Genomic DNA, 18,787 nt, shown 5'->3' with positions numbered 1-18,787 from the left:
GCAAGGGTCTAAAGGGAAAAAAGATGAAATATAAGGTACTATATTTTAAGTAATCCTATCTACATGAAAAACAAATCAGAATCGTCAAAGTGTTATCTGATGAAAAACCTCCTCTCTGCAGTGAGCAAAGATCTTTCATGCAGAGTTGAACGCTTCAGAATGAAATAAAGAATAGAGATTTTTAACGTATTGTGGCCATAAGATGTGAGACAGTCTGCTGCTACACGCTCTAACTGTGTCACTGTCTGCTTCTGTCTCTACGGGCTATTTAAAGGAGACATGAGAGTGAGACGTTTGACAAATGATGGTCGTTACCCACCGGTTACTGGGGGGCTGAATTCTCCGAGGCGCTCGAACATAAATACAGTTGTTGCTTGATTTCTAACATCCTCATCTGTCAATCTTCTCCGTTTGAGTTCTATTATCTACAATGTTCTTTATAAAGGGTTGGTTATCCCACATTACCAACAAAAAAGCTATTTTCTTTTAATGGGACACTGTATCTAGATGTTTAGATCCTTTTGCTTTTGAGATTTCAGATACAGTAAGCTTTAATAGAATTTCAGAGAGTTTGAGAAAATTACATTTTAAAAATGTAACAGCAATTACCTTTCCAGAATCAGCAACCCCCGTTGCCCTGGCGATTTCCCCTCGCTGTGAACAGTTTTTATTGGATCATGATTCTCCCGGAGACTTTAAGCAGCATTTCTGTCGACAAAAGATAAATTGCCTCTGGAAAGACGCTACTCTTTAATATCTTGAAACACGGACTAAACAAAACCCGAACTACCTGCACCCCTCGTAACCACCAAAGATTAGTAAATAAACTCATAGTATATTCTCATCTTTGATGCTTTGATTCTTCATGGGACACATTCAGTAATGAATAGCCGTGCTGTCTGAACTTCCTAATGTCTGGTCTTTGGTCTCGCCTCAAACGGGGAACATTTTCACAAAGGATCTTACCTGCAATACTAAATTGCACAAAAAAGCAACCTTGTTCAAAGTGTTCCTTTAATACCCGTTCACAAAGCTGCTGATAGTCCTGAGATATGGAAATGGATGACCTCAATTATCATTTGTGAATTTAGTCATATCTCAACAGTGATTGGTAGAAAGATGACATTAAGTCAGTTAATGCGAAATAAAATCAATACACAGGGGCTAAACATGGATTACCATTAACAATCTGCTTTAGCCAAAAAACGTAACCATTAAAGCAAAGTAACAATACTGACTTGTTAAAGACCTTCCTCATGCCAGCAGGGTACTTTTGTTTTTCCAGCTGATTTAACTTGTAGTTTGGTTATTCTACATACAGAATTAATATCTCCTCGTAATTCAACAGCCATGAAATCAGATGTATTGGTTAAATGTAGGGTAGGTAATTTTGGAGAAACCAGCTCGAGTGCGCTAGACTTTAAAAATACACAGCCAGAACAAATCTGCCACTTCCTTACAGAGCCCCTCCTCCAACACACACGAACGCGCACATGACCAATGAGGGCACGAGATAAGTTTGTGCACAGATGGAAGGCTGACAGGCAGGTAGGCCATCCAGTTACTTTAGCCGGGCCGGCGATTGGTCGTGCTTTTTACAGTACTACGGCTTCCACAGATGACATTTTTAAGATTAAGATCTTAAGATATTCATTGCTATCGGGATGTTAAGAGCATTCCATGGAATATAACAAAAACGGTATCTCGAGCCGGTTTCTCAAACTTACCTACCCCACCTTTAAGTTTAATTTAATTTAGTACATTTCAACATACAACTTAAATACTCATATAATGATTTAAAAACAAAGGTAATTACTTTTGAATTAGTGACGAACCAAAGCAGGTTTAAGGAAAAAAAATGTGTGCATTATATATTAACAAGAGTCTAACACAAAATATGATACACTAGTGTTCATTTTTCTCCTGGGTATTTTATTATTGCTTAATGTGCCTCGCTGCACATTATCCCTCACTTGGGACACCATGATAATATGCTCTCAACAGTTCTTTAAAGGTGGGGTAGGTAAGTTTGAGAAACCGGCTCGAGATACACTTTTTGTTATATTCCATGGAATGCTCTTAACATCCCGATAGCAATGAATATCTTAAGTGCTTTAACAAAAAATCCATAAAAAAACGTCATCTGTGGAAGCCGTGGTACTGTAAAAAGCACGACCAATCATTTTAGCCGGCCCGGCTAAAGTAACTGGATGGCCTACCTGCTTCCATCTGTGCACAAACTTATCTCGTGCCCTCATTGGTCATGTGCGCGTTCGTGTGTGTTGGAGGAGGGGCTCTGTAAGGAAGTGGCAGATTTGTTCCGGTTGTGTATTTTCAAATTCTAGCGATCTCGAGCCGGTTTCTCAAAATTACCTACCCCACCTTTAATATTGTTTTTATTTTAACTCGCTGGTGCAATATTTATTGCAAAATGCTTTGTGACCTGCTCTCAGACTCAAAACCCAGCGAGTAGGGTCTTCTGTTTTGAAAACACTCTCCATGGTAACCTCATCAGCCTCTGAACTCACCCTTGCTCCTCTCTTCTGTTTCTCATTGGTTCAGCATTACAACATGGTGATGGCTGCCGCGGCCGCAGCTTCAGCCTCAGACGACCACGAGCTGCTTCTCAACCGCTTCCTGCCCTACAGCACCTCCTCCTCCTCCTCACAGCTGTTCCTCGACCAATCAGGAGGCTCCTCAGCCCCCTCGCTGACCGTGCCCACCAACGGGGCGAGCAACTCGGGCAGCAGCAGCAGTCTGGTGTCGTCCAGCAGCCTCCGCGACACACACTCCACACACTCGTCTTCACACTCTTCACACTCCTCACACACACACCCCGTGGTGGTGGCCACCCGGAGCAGCGCTGAGGCGGCAGTGGCAGCGATTTACGGCGGGATACCTGACGTTATATCGTTGGACTGACTGGAGAGCAGTCAGAACTACACTTTGGGTCCAGCTGAGATCCAGTAACACACGTTTTTTGACTACAGGGTGAAGTTTTGATCCAGAAAGTTGACTGGCGCCAAGTCATCACACTTTGTGGAGTCCTAATGAGGAGAGTGCCTCAACGAGAGCACTAATATTATATATTATATAATATTAACAGAGGGTTCTCTTCACTAGTCCACTAGGTGGACTTCTGTTTGTGTACTGACTTCAGATCAGGAACCTGTCCAGCATGTTTATGGTACCAACGCGGCACAAACAGCAAAGACTCTACTTGAGCAAATCACACGAAGGACAAATGCTCTTTTCTACAAAAACGAGGAGTTAGCACCGTGTACAGAGAACAAATATATTTTCCTCTTTTACTTTTGTATGTTATATCGGAAAATGTTCAGTCAAGTGAGCTGCTTCAATTGCTGTTTTTAATTAGAGGACTGAGGTTGCATTTCCCTTTTTTCTCACAAAGCTTTGACATAACGCCTGTTGCCATGTGGTCGTCTTTTGCTTCTCTTTTTGTCCTGCTTACATTTAGCTTTATTTGCATTTCTACAATATGAACTTAAGTTCTCTCATTCTTAACTGATCGAGCTCCATTTTAAAATGATGCTTTATTCTTTCTCTGTCCAATAACAAGAACACTGAAGTTACAGTTTTTATTCATGTGCTAATACTTTTATTATATTTTAAGTTATGTATGATATTTAAACCGTTATAAATATATAGTATATATATATATATGCATTCCTTTTGACCTTCAGGTTAATGCTGTAGGAAGTGAGTAGTAGTAGAAATCACTCCTTGATTTCCAAATCCTCACAAAGACTCTGCCGGCAAACAGCATTTAGAAATGGAGACTTTTAAACTATTTATACTTGCAGATTTAGAGTTTTGAGCTGGAAGAGTTTCTTTTCTTTTTCTTTTCTTTTTGCACAATGCCAAAAACAAGATAAAGTACCTGATGAAAATGATCATAATATTCAGAGTGCAGTTGAATCTGTGTGCCACAGTGTTCTCCGTCCAAGTGTCCACTTCTTCGGTTTCAGCTGATGGTTATTTAGACATCTCTGTTCATGTATGTCTTGTCTTCTTAGTTCCATCGTTCTTTTGCTTGACTGTTAAAAAAGGTATTACAATGAAGGCCGAGCTGTTGTAGTAGCACAGTCCTTCTGGAGAGACGGCGTCCATGGCATGTGACCAAGTTTAAACTAGTGCCTGTTTGTGTGCATGCTTCACAGCGTGGTGGGGATGTTTTGGGTTTCCAAACTCAAAAGAATGTCTTTAATGCTCGCCCACAACCTCTGTCCCATCTCTGTCGAAGCTTTTTGTGGAGATTCGTGATATCTTTGACAGCCTAGGCGTCATACAGGGAGTTATCTTTGGGAAACTGCTCTTGGAAAAGCATGGAAGAGTGCCACAGTGAAAGAGGGAGATGTCAACATGCCAACTTATACACTGGGCACAAAGCCAGCTGGTTTAAAAATACATGACCTAAACCGTACGAGCACTTTGTGTACGATGTGGAAGTGTGCGAGTGAGGTGGATTACCTCCATTCAGCTGGGGACACAGTTTGCTCATGAATGTATTGTGTAATTAAGAGGAGAGTAGACACACTTTAGGTGTTTGCTTCCATTTCGGCTTTTAGCAGATGTTATCAAGGTGACATTAGCAGTGACACACACAGTACACCTGGCGCCCCGCCCAGTCAGCCCACTCCTCCTCCTGTGCATCCTGTAACGTTCCCCTCTCATCAGCCTCTCCTCGATGTTCCACTTGCAGACGTCCGAGACAGGCAGCTCACTTCGGAAACAAATTATCACCAGGGGATAATCCCTTCTGACAGCGGCCCCCCATCCCCTGTCCCGTCCTTCAGCTTCTCACTGAGATGTTGACCCAAAGTGACTCCCCCCCCCTCTCTCTTTGCATCTTTAACTTTATTCCCAGTTCTTCTAATGGGAACAAACCCCCGGCTCTCACACCGACCCAGAACCAGTCCTTGTGTATTTCCAGTGTTGTTCAGTATTTTATTTATTCTTATTTCTATATATTATATTTTTTACAAATTGTTTGATTTCCGTTGGTGAGCGTCAATCACTTTCACTCGGGAGCTGTTGTGATATGATTTTATTTAATATGCATTTTATTAATATTCTTTGTCAGCAGCGCAATCTCTCACAATGGAACTAATGAGTCATTCGTCATGTAAAGGCTCCTTCCTGTGTGACGCTTTATAATCAGGACACAAAGCACATGCTTAATTAATACGTGCATGACTCATGGTGATTTAATGTTTTAATTAATTCAGGATGTGTTATGAATTCTGGTTGCTCACCAAGTCGCTGAGAGTTAATGTGATTAGGTAATGCTAAATGGATTATCAATGAATGATTAGCTCAGTGACTTCATACGTACATTTATGTACAGCCAAGTTAGCAGGAGTTCAGTTACATAAATATGGCAGTATTCCATTTTATGGCAATATCAAGCCATCTTTTTTCTTCAATCAGACATTTGCCGTTGATGGCATTTATCCACATTTTGAGAATTAACATTTTTCTGTTGTCTTAATTTGTTTAGATAATCAAAAATCTTATTATCACATTAATTAAACCATTTCAAACCCATCTTTGAACATGCATGTTCACAGATGGGTTTTCTTAGCTAATGCTAAAGTAAACATTTTGGAAATGTTGTATCAGCCATGCCACTGTATGTAACTGGATTCCAGATCATTTGGTAGCATGTCAATGTGTGAAAAAACATTGATCCTTTTAGTGTTATCTGCTAACGTAAACTCACTTCATGGCAACAACATGAATTTGCGTCACATTCTGCATAAATTCATGCATCAAACCAGTACTTGCGTAATATTTTTTGCATTTATTTAAATATGTGTTTTCCTTTATTATAAAGTGTTACCCTGACTTAGTACACTGATGAAGATGTTGATCCTTTAGTTTCCTTCTTGTTACTTTGAATATAAATCACCAGTATTTGTTAAGATGGTCACAGTTTTCTCTATCACAATTGTATTTATTTAAACTTCTTCTTTCCCTACGCTTGTCAGGAGACAGTGCCGCACATGAAGAGAGAGAGAGCACACCGTGTTGAATGTGTTTTTGTTGAAGTGATCTACATCTGTATGGGGATACAGGGAGGCTTCATAATGTAAAGTGTCCACAACTCCATCCTGTGGTGCACGTCTGTTTGGGAGAAGCTGTCCTTTTGGAGCTCGGGGAGTTATTTTGTTAGAAAGTGTCAGATTGCAGGCAGGGATGGATGAGCTGCCATATCAACCCCTCTACACCTGGAGCCGTATATATAGAGCATTGGTTGCAGGAGCTTATGTGTTGGCTGGTGTGAGCGCACTGGGAATAAACCAGCGTCTGCTCAGAATAAAGTGAATGGAATAAGGCCACTATTATAGTTAATCTCCACAGGCTACAGTGAAGAGATGCCTCTGCTAAATTAAAAGGGAAAAGTCAACAATGTGTATATTCTGTCTGTGTGGAAACCTGAGAGTTCAGATCCAAACGTGGGTGTTTGATGTCCGTTTGTATGCTTTTTGTGTCGATTCAGAGCGAGAGAATAAATTAATTTATATATTTTTTAGAAAATGAAAGCTGTCATATTATTAAAAAAAAGGACTGTGGCCAATAAAGAGTCTTAAACAACAGAAGTAATCTCAAAGTCAGACTCAAGTCGACACCTGCACTCACTGCCTTAAAACATTCACAGGTTCTGTTTCACGGCTCTAATCCGAGAAAAATCCTAAAAAGGCTTTTCGACGAGAGCAAGGAGAAGGCGGTGTACAGTGGACCCTTGTCAGTTTGTACAAATATACCAAGTGAAAAAAATATTTATTACCTGCATTGGAAGAAATTGTTTACTTATTGAATGTTACCTGTTTATGTAGAGAAGTTTAGATGTAATAAAATGCATTCTGGTATTTCTCTGTGTTTGTGTTCCCTTATTTTTAAACGATGGGGTTTAAGGCTGGGAAATATATCAATATTGTAATATTATCCTAGATATCGTCCTATATTTTGGATGTCCTAATTTCAGAAGTGTTGTTTTTTTTAATGGGTTTCAAGGCTATATTAAATAACTGATGTTATTTTCTGAATTTGAAAGAAACATTTTCTAGCTGTTTTAGTTTGCCTTTACTGACAAAATCACATAACTGATTGTTATTTATCAAATATTTAATTTTGTAAATATTTTAGGAGAGCATCAATGGTCAATTGTGCAAGGTCTTTACAATATCGATGTTAAGGTATTTAGTTAAAAATATTGCAATTTTTGATTTTTTTCATATCACGAAGGCCTTTTTTGCACATTATGCTGTCATAACATTTTAACTGCCTGTTATACTTAGAAGTGAGCACCAGGTGTCAGCACAGAGTCATTGTTCTTGATCGACTTTTCCCTTTCTGTGATGGTACAAAACCAATTATTCATGCTCTATCAACACCACGGTGCCTTCCCTACTGTGACACGTGCTATATATAACATCTTAAATTATTAACGTGATGTTTTATTTGGGATTGAAAGTGATGGAGAAGCCTGCATTACGCACAAGACTGATAGAGGCATCAACCATAATGCTCTCCAATTAACACCTCAACCCAGCCATTACTGTCATGCTGTCTGAGTAGAGGATGAGTCTTGGAGATGAGAGGAGGGGACAGTGCAGGACAGGAGGGTGGGGTGGATAGACAGAGGGATGGCACCATGTACACCAGCTCTCTGTGAACAGAAATTATTGTACCTATCTTAATGATAGACCTCTAACTGAATTTCTTCTTAAACTGAAGACATTATGACTGAAGAAAATGAGAGCATGTGTCTGAACAGGTCACTGGTGGAGGTGGACTGCTTCAGCAACATGGATGATATCGACGTGACAGCCGACGGGAGCCTGATCCTGAGGTTCCTCATCTGCCTGGTTTACTCTGTGGTCTGCGCTGCAGGTCTGGTGGGCAACCTGCTGGTCCTCTTCTTCATCAGGGTCAAACAAGAGAGGATGAAGTCCACCGTGAACTTCTTCGTGTTCAATTTAGCAGTGACGGACCTGCAGTTCGTGCTCACTCTGCCCTTCTGGGCCGTGGACACCGTGCTGGACTTCAGCTGGCCGTTTGGAGACGCCATGTGCAAAATCATCCTCTCGGTCACCGTGATGAACATGTACGCCAGCGTGTTCTTCCTCACTGCCATGAGTGTGACCCGCTACTGGTCTGTCGCCTCGGCTCTGAAGAACAGCACCCCGCGCAAGTCCTGTTCAGCCAAATGGACCTGTGTATTTATTTGGACACTGGCGACTGTGGCTACTGCTCCAACGTCTATTTTCTCAACTGTCAGCAACGTCACAGGAGAAAAACTCTGTTTGTTGAAGTTTCCTGGTGGACAGTACTGGCTAGCAGTGTACCACATACAGAAAATAGTTGTGGGGTTTGTTTTGCCCATGTCCATCGTGTCCATCAGCTACATCATGCTCCTGCGTTTCATCCGCAACCGGAGTATGAAAACAAGCAACCCCAAACGGAGATCCCAAGTTACTAAATCCATCACCATCGTCGTCTTGTCTTTCTTCCTGTGCTGGATGCCCAATCATGCCATCACCCTGTGGAGTGTTCTGGTCAAACTGAACGCGGCAAACTGGGACAAGGCGTACTACATAGTGCACACATATGTGTTCCCTCTGACCGTGTGTCTGGCTCACACCAACAGCTGCCTCAACCCCGTTATTTACTGCCTCATGAGGAAGGAGTTTAGGAACAAACTGAGAAGTTTGATACACAGAGGCTGATGTTGTGGAGCATTGAGAATGATTCATTTAAAGTGTTGGAAACAGTACCCAAGACGCACCGAGTGTGCACAGCTAAAAAGGCTTGGAGTGAGAGAGAAGACCTGTCAGAAAGCACAATTAGAGACAAGCAGCATCATGTCAATATATTTATTCCATCCTGCTTAATGTAAAATGTCCTTTTCATCAGCGCTTCTTGTCCTTATAGCCTTGCGTAATGTGGCTCGTGTATGTGGAGAAACCGCTGTATCTGCTTTACGCATAGGAATTGCTGTGTAAGAAAATACGCTGATGTCCACTTTAGCATTGTTTGTTAGATAACTATTAGCAGTGTTGTTTCTCTAGTGTAAAGTCTAAGTGACTACGTGCGTAATTGTTCATAATTATTATTATATGAGTATAGTGTGCTTGCGTCATAACTGATCAAACAACATGTGGCTCCATCTGTGAATATATTTGCAAGTAATGTAACTAGTGTTCGATAAGTGTGTTTTTAAGACAATCATGGTTGCAACATATGCTAAAGCAAAGGAGAAAAAAATATAGCATTAAGTTATTGACTTTAGCGGGGCAAAATACATATTTTAGGCATAGAATACATGAAAATGTGATATGAGTGTTGTAAATAAACATATCCACGATGTGACATAATAAAAAATGTATTCTCACAAACTAAATGTGATTCTGCACGACTCAAATGCAACACATCTGATCTGCAAGTGATAGGCCTATAAGAAGTTATGAATGACTGAATAACAGTGAGGACGTGTGTCACTGACCTGAACATTGAAACTGGCCTTATTCATTATCAGCATAAAGTGCTAATGAAATAGACAGAGAAAATGCCAATACATGGCTGTTCCCAATTCCCAATGTTCCCTATGGGTCTAGCTCCCTCACAGTCTTTACATAAATGTTAATGTGTCTTGAAATATATATTTTAGGTTAATCTACCCATTTAAAGTATACAATGTAATCCAAATAAACACCACATTAACCAAGTGCAACATTAAAGTGATAAATACATAAATTCATCAATAATTAAAATACAATTATTACAAATGTATGGTGCTTAAATGGGCCATTCTGCAAAAAGGTACTTTGGTATATTTTGATTCTAATACTTACATACTTTGCTTAAGTAACATTTGGAATTAAGGACTTTAACTTTAACAGAGTATTTTTACACTGCAGTATATTAAGTTAATTTAAGTAAATAATCGGAGTACTTCTACCACATCATTAATCGTTTCTCCGAGTTTCAGCGGGAGCCCCTTGAACGCAGCACAGTGTCCATGGTGGTCAGGTGACCAGCAGCAGCAGGCGGGCTCTCCTCAGCTTCTTCTTCGCTTTTGGCACCAATGTCGGAGGTGTTTGAGCCTGGAAGAAATGGACTCTGGCAATGCTCGAGTTTGATCATTCAGAGATCCGACCCGTTGAGTCTGTGAATGGCGCCAAAACAGGACCCTAAACCTAAATTTCAAGAAGGTTTGTACCGAGAAACAACGCGGCGGTTAGCGCCTGAAGGGGGCGGGTTTGTTGTTGTTGTTGATGCTGCTAGCTAGACAATAGTGGTCTTCAGGGAGGGGGACAGAGCCACAGAGCCTTTGTTATTGATTGTATATGTAGTTCGTTATTTCAAAACATACCCATGTTTCAAATGAATTAAACGTCGTCACCTTAAAATTGAGCATAATGCATAAAACAGAAGTGTACGCTAGGCTAACGGCTAGCTAGCTTGTTATTCCTCCCATGTATTAGGTAAACCGTTGTTTATTAAACAGCCACTGACACAAAGAGCCGCTGAAACCATGTCAGTACACATTATATCAATTCAAAATCTATCAACGGACCGTCATCGTTCTCGCAAGACTTTTTACATTTTGACATATTTTGGTATGTTGGTATTATTTTCCCTCTCAATCTTCTCTTTGTTATTCTCTCGTCGCAGGTGAAAGAGTCCTGTGCTTTCATGGGCCATTGCTTTATGAAGCTAAGGTTTGTGTCTGTACTAACGTTGTATATATGTTATTAGTTGATAGTTAACTGCAAAACAAATGTGAGCCAACGACTTATGCAGACCTGTGTGTGTTCTCTTCTTTTACAGTGTGTAAAAATCAACATAAAGGATAAACTGATCAAATACTTTATTCATTACAGCGGATGGAACAAAAAGTGAGCCTCTTGGTTTGGATACAATTTGATTTTCTTGTTTACTACAGACAACTTTCTGTGAATGAAATCCACGAGTACTTTTTCACTGTGAATTTTAAAGTGTAAATGGTATTTTTCATTGACAGCTGGGATGAATGGGTTCCTGAAAGCAGAGTTCTCAAGTATGTGGACAGCAACCTTGCGAAACAAAAAGAGCTTCAAAAGGCTAATCAGTAAGTTTAGAGAGGATAAGAATCATTTTGTAAGGCCTCTGTTACTGTGTGAAACTAACGATGTCGAACAAAAGTCCACAATGTTAAATATTTGTGTAATTTGTCCCCAAATAGCTTCAACATTAACAAAGCGTAAAATAATGCATGCTTGATGTACTACATTTTTAAATAAATAGGTACTCTAAGGTTTGTTTGTTTTTTAACTTGCTTGTTTTCCTTCCCCAGGGACCATTATGTTGAGGGAAAGATGAGGGGTTTAGCACCAAGCAAGAAGATTGCTGCTGTGCAGCAGAAAAATGTTGATCTGTAAGTGTCCACCTTGTCCCTACCTCTCCTAATTCCAAATATTATAAACGTATATATACTTTATTGTATTCAGCTTTGGATAAAAGCGTCTGCTAAATGAAACAATGTATTGTAATACACATTATGTAAGTAGAATGAATGTTGGCGCGACGATGTATATTAAATGGAGGAAGCATAAAGTGAACATGTGTTATATCCTCTTGTCCCTCATAATGCTTTTTTTTTTGCATCCTAGGAAAGTGAAAAAGGCAAAGCAAAAGAGTAAGTACAACTTTTCTGCATGACATGTTAGTTTAACCTTGTTATACAATCCATAATCATACATTGTGACGCACATGCCAGTATGTTTTAGTCAGTCAGCATGGGACACTGACATTTAAATATAACAAGGAAATGCCATTTTAGCAAGTTCTAAGAATTGGCAAATATGTCCCTGTTTGCACTTTACAGTGAGTCAAGGAGCATATCTCTGATAATGGTATTGTTTATAAAAGAAAGACATGTAAACATTGTTTGCATTTGGTGATATCAGGATTTACATCTATGAATTCAAGTGTAACAGTTGTTCATATTTAGTCTTTTATCTTCATAGTGTGAAGTCATTTGAAGGCATGCTGAATGTGAGAAAATCACAAGGAAAACAAACTCAAAGTGTTTTCAGTAGCAGTGCTGATTAATGCACGTGTCCTTCAGACTGCATAATGACTCTTTGTTTCCTGCTCATCCTTTATTCCTAAACGCACTGTCCTATTTTGGGAACCTGTGACAGATCTGTTAAGTTCAATAATAGGTGTAGACTTTGACAACCTGACAGTTTTGATATGAAAACATTTATTTCTCCATAATGAATAAGCGTTGTTGTGTTGTTCAGCCCCAGGGCCGGGTGAAGGCACCAGCAGCGGAGAGACGCTGCAGGGACCCCGGAAGAAGAGGGCTCGGGTCGATCCCACTGTGGAGAGTGTATGTATCTCAACATATTGCGACTCCTGCTGACACACATACAAAAATATACCCAGTTGATTATATAGCTCAAACTCTTCATAATAAGCCTTTTTTATGTAAAAAGGTAGAAAGATTGAACCTTCTTTGTTGTCATGTGAGTCACTACAGATGAATAGGTTAACTTTATTAACTATTAGAGATAAACCCATACATTTATACAGTTAAATAAGGACATTAAGAGAATATTTTTTATATTACAAGTTTTGAAAATGTGTATGTTTAAATATGCACATTTGGCATTATGCGATGCTAACTTGTTGATGTTTTAATACATTTTACACAAATAAAATACATAAATGTGTATCTTTAGTTTTTTTGTTTCCCCTAGCCTAAAAGAAAAAAAATGTATGCAAGCAAATAGCCCAAAAGATAAGTGAGACTAGATTAAAACCGTAAATGACTATTTCACTTGTAAAATGAAGTGGCGATCTGCTGAATTACTTTCAGACCTTTTAAACTCCACATTAGAAAACTGGAACATTACTTGTGGGACTTCCACTTTGCCGATTGTGTGAAATGTTCTCCTGCTCCTAAACACCCATTAAAGAAAATCCACATTGTGTGTCCAGGAGGAAATGTTCACCAACCGTGTGGAGGTGAAGGTGAAGATCCCTGAAGAGCTGAAGCCCTGGCTAGTGGACGACTGGGACCTCATCACACGACAGAAACAGGTACAGAAAATAGTGCTTTAGATTTCACAACTAGTGCCATGCTGTTGGATGTTAGAGGGACTGTGATGCATGCGAGCGCAGATCACGCTGTTCTGATTGCATAGAAAACGGTTTTCCTAAAGATGGTTCAGGAACTGGCAATATATTCCCCCTCTTACAGTACTGCAATATATTATAGTGACCCCTGTATCATGATAGGTCTCGCCAGATTATTGCCAATACTGTCCAGAACATGCCATGATAACGCTTCTACAAAAGGTGGTCGATTTGCAACCTAAGTCAGATCTGTATAAAGTAGCACTGCCATGAAAATGTCACTATTTATTAGAGAATATGTGGGAACACTTATGTCTGAAATGCAGTGACAACAACCCTTCTGTAGACGCACACACCCCCCGCCGTTATAATGTCTGTCTTTTCACTGAATTGTCGTCTTGAAAAGGGTACTGACAACAATTCCGCAACAACAGCATCTTCACCTGTTGCACTTGCCATTTCAATGTTAAAAACAATAAAACAGCATGAATTGCTTCGTCACATTCATCTGATCCTCTGTCTCGAGCCAGTTAACTAGCGGGCCTTCTAGAATACCCTGGAACCGAGGGAAACTCTGAAAGAACACGCCCACATTTGGCTACAAATCAATATATGATTGGTTGATCAAACTGTCAGTCCAAACGTACGCTCTCATTCAGTGCAACGGCCAGGGCATTCGATCAAGGATGTAGAATACCTTGGTTGAAGGATATTCTACCCAGAGACCCAGAACAAGATCTGATTGGTTGCTTTCTTTTCTAACACAAAATCACTGAAATGCGTAGTGCATGGTCCGAGAAGGACAAACAAATCAACGTAACACTGTAATATTACAGATCAACAACACAGATACGATTCTCATTTATTCATTTTATATACATTTTATTGATATAATTAAATCGATGTTTAGTTTGTTTTATCTGAGTGTTCCAGGGTATTCTCTGAATACCTTGAAGGCCCTGACGGTTCGCCACTGATGAAATAAAGGGAGGAACAGTGATATTTGTACGTTTTGCTGTCTAAATGAAGCTTTTCTGTTGCTTACAGTTATTTCATCTGCCTGCTAAGAAGAATATAGAGACTGTCTTGGAGGACTATGCAAACTACAAGAAATCTAAAGGAAACTCTGACAATAAGTAAGAATAACCACCATAACTTTTGTAGAAATATTGAAGATAATGGGTTAGGCGTCGCTTCATGTGTACAGCGCTTTGTTTCCACCTGTTCAGTTACAGTTCTTGCAGTGTCCCTATTTTCATCCTGCAATGTGGGAGGAATAATGGTAAGCTTGAATACAATTCTGTGCAATTTAACCAGCATGCTGCCACTTAGGCGCATCAAGTGCAGCTATTGTACAAAGAAGACCTCCTGCTGAATTTGAAAGTATGTCTATAACTGAACTCAACGGAAGTTCCACGTCTCCATTTACAGCTCATTACAGACGCCTTTACATTGTGTTTGCTTTTGTTGAGTTCCGATGGGACATCTTTTCAAATTTTTACCAATTATGGCTCCTTAAAGCTGCAATCTCTTACATCTCCATGGAAACTCTTTGGAGAAATATGTGACCTCTTTCTCTCCCCCCCACTCAGGGAGTATGCAGTAAACGAAGTGGTGGCAGGGATACGGGAGTACTTTAACGTCATGCTGGGAACTCAGCTGCTGTACAAGTTTGAGAGGCCGCAGTACGCAGAGATGCTGGCTGAACACCCGGACACGCCCATGTCCCAGGTGTACGGAGCCCCCCACCTACTGCGTCTGTTCGGTAGGGACACACACGCTGAAACACACACACATATACACACCTCCATATGGAGCCCACACACAGAACAGTGAACCATCGGACTAAATAGATCCTTTTTAACCGTTGTACTGAAACTGCCGGTGCTTTCAGAAAATTCTCCTCTTACAGGAAAGTGAGAGTGAGAGTGAATGAAAGGAATGCCGTTCTTGTCTGTGACAGGTTCTCTATGGAGGTGTACGAATAATCGCCCAGCTTTCTTTGTTGAAAGAAAGATTTGTGAATGGTCTCTTCAGATTTCTCATGATTAGGTCCAGCGTGTTTTTTTTCCAACATAATCTCCGCTGTTGAAACAGCAAATGAATCCTCAACCAAGCTACCCACAGTTTAAAAAAAGAACACAGTTGTATAGCACTATAAAGAATGCTGCTCTTTACTGTGTAGAAATAAGATACCCCATAATAATAATAATCAGGTCAGCTGTTCAGTGGGACATCTGTGGGTGTTCTTAATGATAATTGCAGTCATTTTTTATCGATGGGAGAGTAAACATAACTCTTAAAATGACTCCTCTCTTTGATCACTGGCGTAGATCAACTGATTCACTGACACAAATTCACAAGTGAAGCAATCTGTGTATTCTCCAGATTTCTAAAAATAATTCAACAAAGGAATCATTCAGTATGGCAAACACTCCAAAGGTCTGCGGTAGAGGATATTATTATCATCATTTTTAAGTATTAGCATTTTAAACTTACACAAAGCTTATACAGCGTCAAATTGCATTTACTAGTTGAGAGAAATGTGGATTCTAGCTATCTCTAGCTCGTGCTTGTTTTCTGATAAAGCAAAAGAAACACCTGTTATCTTAAAACAGCTGGTCTACATTGTTATGGCAGCATAAAGAGCTGCAGGATTGACATCTTTTTGTAGGCAGACCTGGAAGTGAGCATTGCCATTGTCCCTTTGAGGAAAAGCCATGTTTTTTATTTGGATTTTGAGTATCCCCCTCTGAGTTGATGATTTTCGTTTCTGCGTGATGGCGTGTCCATGGCAACCTGTGTAGTTTCTTGGATTGATCCTCATTTTTATGAAGCAATTTTACATTCACAACATCAGTCCTATTTCATCTTCAGCCTGCAGTTGCCTTCTGCGTTGTTCCTCACTTACTGTATGTTACCCCCCCCCCCTTCTGCGTTGTTCCTCACTTACTGTATGTTACCCCCCCCCCTTCTGCGTTGTTCCTCACTTACTGTATGTTACCCCCCCCCACAGTGCGGATCGGATCCATGCTGGCCTACACTCCGCTGGACGAGAAGAGTCTGGCTCTGCTCCTCAGTTACCTCCAAGATTTCCTCAAGTAAGTTTGAACTCCCAGTCGCATCACGCTCTGTCATGTCTGGCTAATTCTCAAATGTCCTGTAACAACCACGTTCATATTTAGTGCAGCCAGGCTTGTTGCAAACCCTCCAAAACATCGATTTTCTGCTCTGAAAGATATTCCTGCTGCGACTCATGGATACCTGACAGCTTTTATGACGTGCAGATCTGAAGCTTGGGTTATGTTCATTTTAAAATGAATTGTGAGCAAAAGTTGTCAAGGAGCCGATATTACCCGAGTGTCTTTTTTACAAATATGGAGCTGAAGTATTTGGGAGCGCCAGCAAAGGGTTAAATGATGAACACATAGAGCCTTTTATTTCTTCAACAATGAAACTTCTGTGTATGAGAGCGTGACTTTGCACTCATATTTGAAAAAGAGGCAACACATTAGCCGTATAAAAGAAGGGAGAACAAACACCATTAGAGATTTGTGTTACTTCAGTGCAGAAAACATGTGACTTTTCATCTCGCATCCATTTAGCTGTTTTCATTGTTGCCACCTATACACTGAGCTATAGAGCTGCCAGACTTCATAAGCAATCTCCTATAGAACGTGTACATTTACTGATGCAAACACTCAAGGTTTAGTCTTGAAGTATAAATGCCAAACCTTCCACACCTAACCACAGTAAAGTTATTGAACGTTTTTTTTACAGGTTTTTTAATGCATTTGAAAACAAAACACTTACTTGTATTTTATTGAAGTACGCTGAGTTTCTTTCTTATCTCCCAAGTGGATAAGTCCTGCAAACTGATTCAGTTTGATCTGTGAAGAGCGTTCTCTTATATTTCCACATCTCCTGTTCATCCTTACATAATGCATAACAGGACACGACTCCTAACTTGCCAAAATAGAGGATGGAATGATATTTATTTTATTCTTTGAAAGCCTGTTGTAAAAATCCCCTATGGAGGCATAGCCAAGGAAATGGTGACTGTTGACTGCTGTTTTAGCTTTTTTTTAAACATTTCTATAGCACTCTAATCATTGACATTTTTCTACAGGTATCTGGTAAAGAATTTGTCCACCCTCCTGAGTGCCACAGATTACGAGGTCGCTCCCCCAGAGTACCACCGCAAGGCTGTGTGAAAGCTCTCGGCACACTGCGCTCCTGAAGAGACTCCTCTATCACACCACATGTAAAATAACCATTACTACCTTTTGAGGTCACGCTTGGATGACGTTTTTTTTTCATGAACTGAATTGCCTCCTGCACAAAGGTCTCAGGAGCTTGTCACACTGAGGAAGTCGGAAAAAAACGTAGGAAACCTCTTTTTGTTAATAAAATGTCTCCTCTTTTCTCTCACCTTGTCCTTTTTCTCTCGCTTCTTTAAAAAGACACAAGAACATTTACATTTTCTGTCGATAAGTTACCCTTTCCACAAGCATCTCTTTGGTGTTTTGTGCATTTCACCGGATAGATAGTTACTGTTGCATGTATTTATTAGTGTTCCTTCTGTCACATAAGGTGCAAATGAATGCTGGATAACACGGTCAGCACTCAGCAGTTGATGTTTTTGTATTTTGTGGATTTGTATCAATTTGTTAAAAAAAAAAAGTTACTTCCCAATATAAACTTTGTTTACTGTGTTTTTTTCTTGATATCTTGTAAATCTTTTGGTGTCATCACAGATAATGCAGGGCTCAAAATGGCATTATACGGTACTTACTAGTTTCATATTGCTAAATTATGAAATTAGTTTATGAAAAAAATGCCATTGTGCCATATGAAGGGGCTGTAATTAGAACAAATCTCAGTAGTTTGAACAATTTGTTTTATTTTAATTTAAGAGTATACTGGAAATGGGGAGAATTCTGTTGCAATTCTAAAAAATAGTTTTTAGTTTATTTTAAGACTTTCCTGAAGGGGCCCTAAGACAGGCATTACTGGCAGTGAGTTACAGATAACACCTGTCGGATCACAAAATAGTACCTAGATGGAAATTCCGTTAACACATACTGTACATGTGTTGAATTCTCTGAGAAAGACAGCTGTAAAAGATTCCACACAGAGGAAGCTACATACCCCATAATGAAAATAATCGCTAGTTGTATTGCTTTATAAGAAGTGTAGAAATAAAAGTATTAAAAGTATTTCATTCAAGAGTTAACTTGAGTACAAAATAGCGCAAGAATATACATGAAGTACTAATTAGTGATACGTTTCAGTTTCAATTGTTGAGTTCAATTAAACAACTTTATTGCTAGGAAGCTTTTGAGTTTCCCCCTGGGGATCAATAAAGATTGATCTAAATCTATAATACTACAACAAATATTTGTGAATTATATTTTGTGTTATCTGATTGTGCAAAGTTACCAAGTCACACAAAATAAATGTAATGGAGCAAAAAGTACAGTATTTGCCTCTGAGATGAAGTGTGAAGTATAAAGTAGCACAAAATGGTCACATTTAACTAAAGTACAAGTACCTCAAAATAAAAGCTAAGTTCAGCAGTTGAGTTGTACTTAGTTACGTCCCACCAATGTGTATACGTGCTAGAGGGTCTGAA

General features: G+C 39.7%; 3 protein-coding genes across 6 annotated transcripts in view; all 3 read left to right on the top strand.

Annotated features, from left to right (window-relative positions):
- The window catches only part of LOC117549341 (E3 SUMO-protein ligase PIAS1-like), a 59,470-nt gene extending 52,577 nt beyond the window's left edge, over positions 1 to 6,893 (top strand). For all 3 annotated transcript variants that reach the window (XM_034221180.1, XM_034221181.1, XM_034221182.1), the window contains exon 13: positions 2,563 to 6,893. In XM_034221180.1, the coding sequence (XP_034077071.1) occupies positions 2,563 to 2,922 (360 nt within the window). In that variant the 3' untranslated portion in view covers positions 2,923 to 6,893. The remainder of the gene's footprint in view (positions 1 to 2,562) is intronic.
- Positions 6,894 to 7,662: 769 nt separating this feature from the next.
- LOC117549348 (relaxin-3 receptor 1) lies at positions 7,663 to 9,335 on the top strand. The gene has a single exon (XM_034221193.1). The coding sequence runs from the start codon at positions 7,767 to 7,769 to the stop codon at positions 8,751 to 8,753; it is 987 nt and encodes a 328-aa protein (XP_034077084.1). The 5' UTR covers positions 7,663 to 7,766; the 3' UTR covers positions 8,754 to 9,335.
- Positions 9,336 to 10,044: 709 nt separating this feature from the next.
- On the top strand, positions 10,045 to 17,853 carry LOC117549349 (mortality factor 4-like protein 1). Of its 2 annotated transcripts, none has more exons than XM_034221195.1 (12): positions 10,045 to 10,238; positions 10,702 to 10,748; positions 10,911 to 10,925; positions 11,051 to 11,137; positions 11,363 to 11,443; positions 11,679 to 11,704; positions 12,315 to 12,403; positions 13,015 to 13,116; positions 14,200 to 14,288; positions 14,745 to 14,917; positions 16,169 to 16,253; positions 17,282 to 17,853. In XM_034221195.1, the coding sequence occupies exons 2-12, from the start codon at positions 10,723 to 10,725 to the stop codon at positions 17,364 to 17,366; spliced, it is 858 nt and encodes a 285-aa protein (XP_034077086.1). In that variant the 5' UTR covers positions 10,045 to 10,238; positions 10,702 to 10,722; the 3' UTR covers positions 17,367 to 17,853. The 2 variants fall into 2 exon arrangements, with proteins under 2 accessions (XP_034077086.1, XP_034077085.1); XM_034221194.1 differs by having other exon boundaries at positions 10,858 to 10,925.
- Positions 17,854 to 18,787: the final 934 nt, after the last annotated feature.

This window comes from Gymnodraco acuticeps, unplaced genomic scaffold (genome assembly GCF_902827175.1).
Source record: "Gymnodraco acuticeps unplaced genomic scaffold, fGymAcu1.1, whole genome shotgun sequence".
Taxonomy (NCBI): Eukaryota; Metazoa; Chordata; class Actinopteri; order Perciformes; family Bathydraconidae; genus Gymnodraco; species Gymnodraco acuticeps.
Note: the sequence above shows the minus strand (reverse complement) of the source record. Positions and strands in the feature narration are given on the sequence as shown.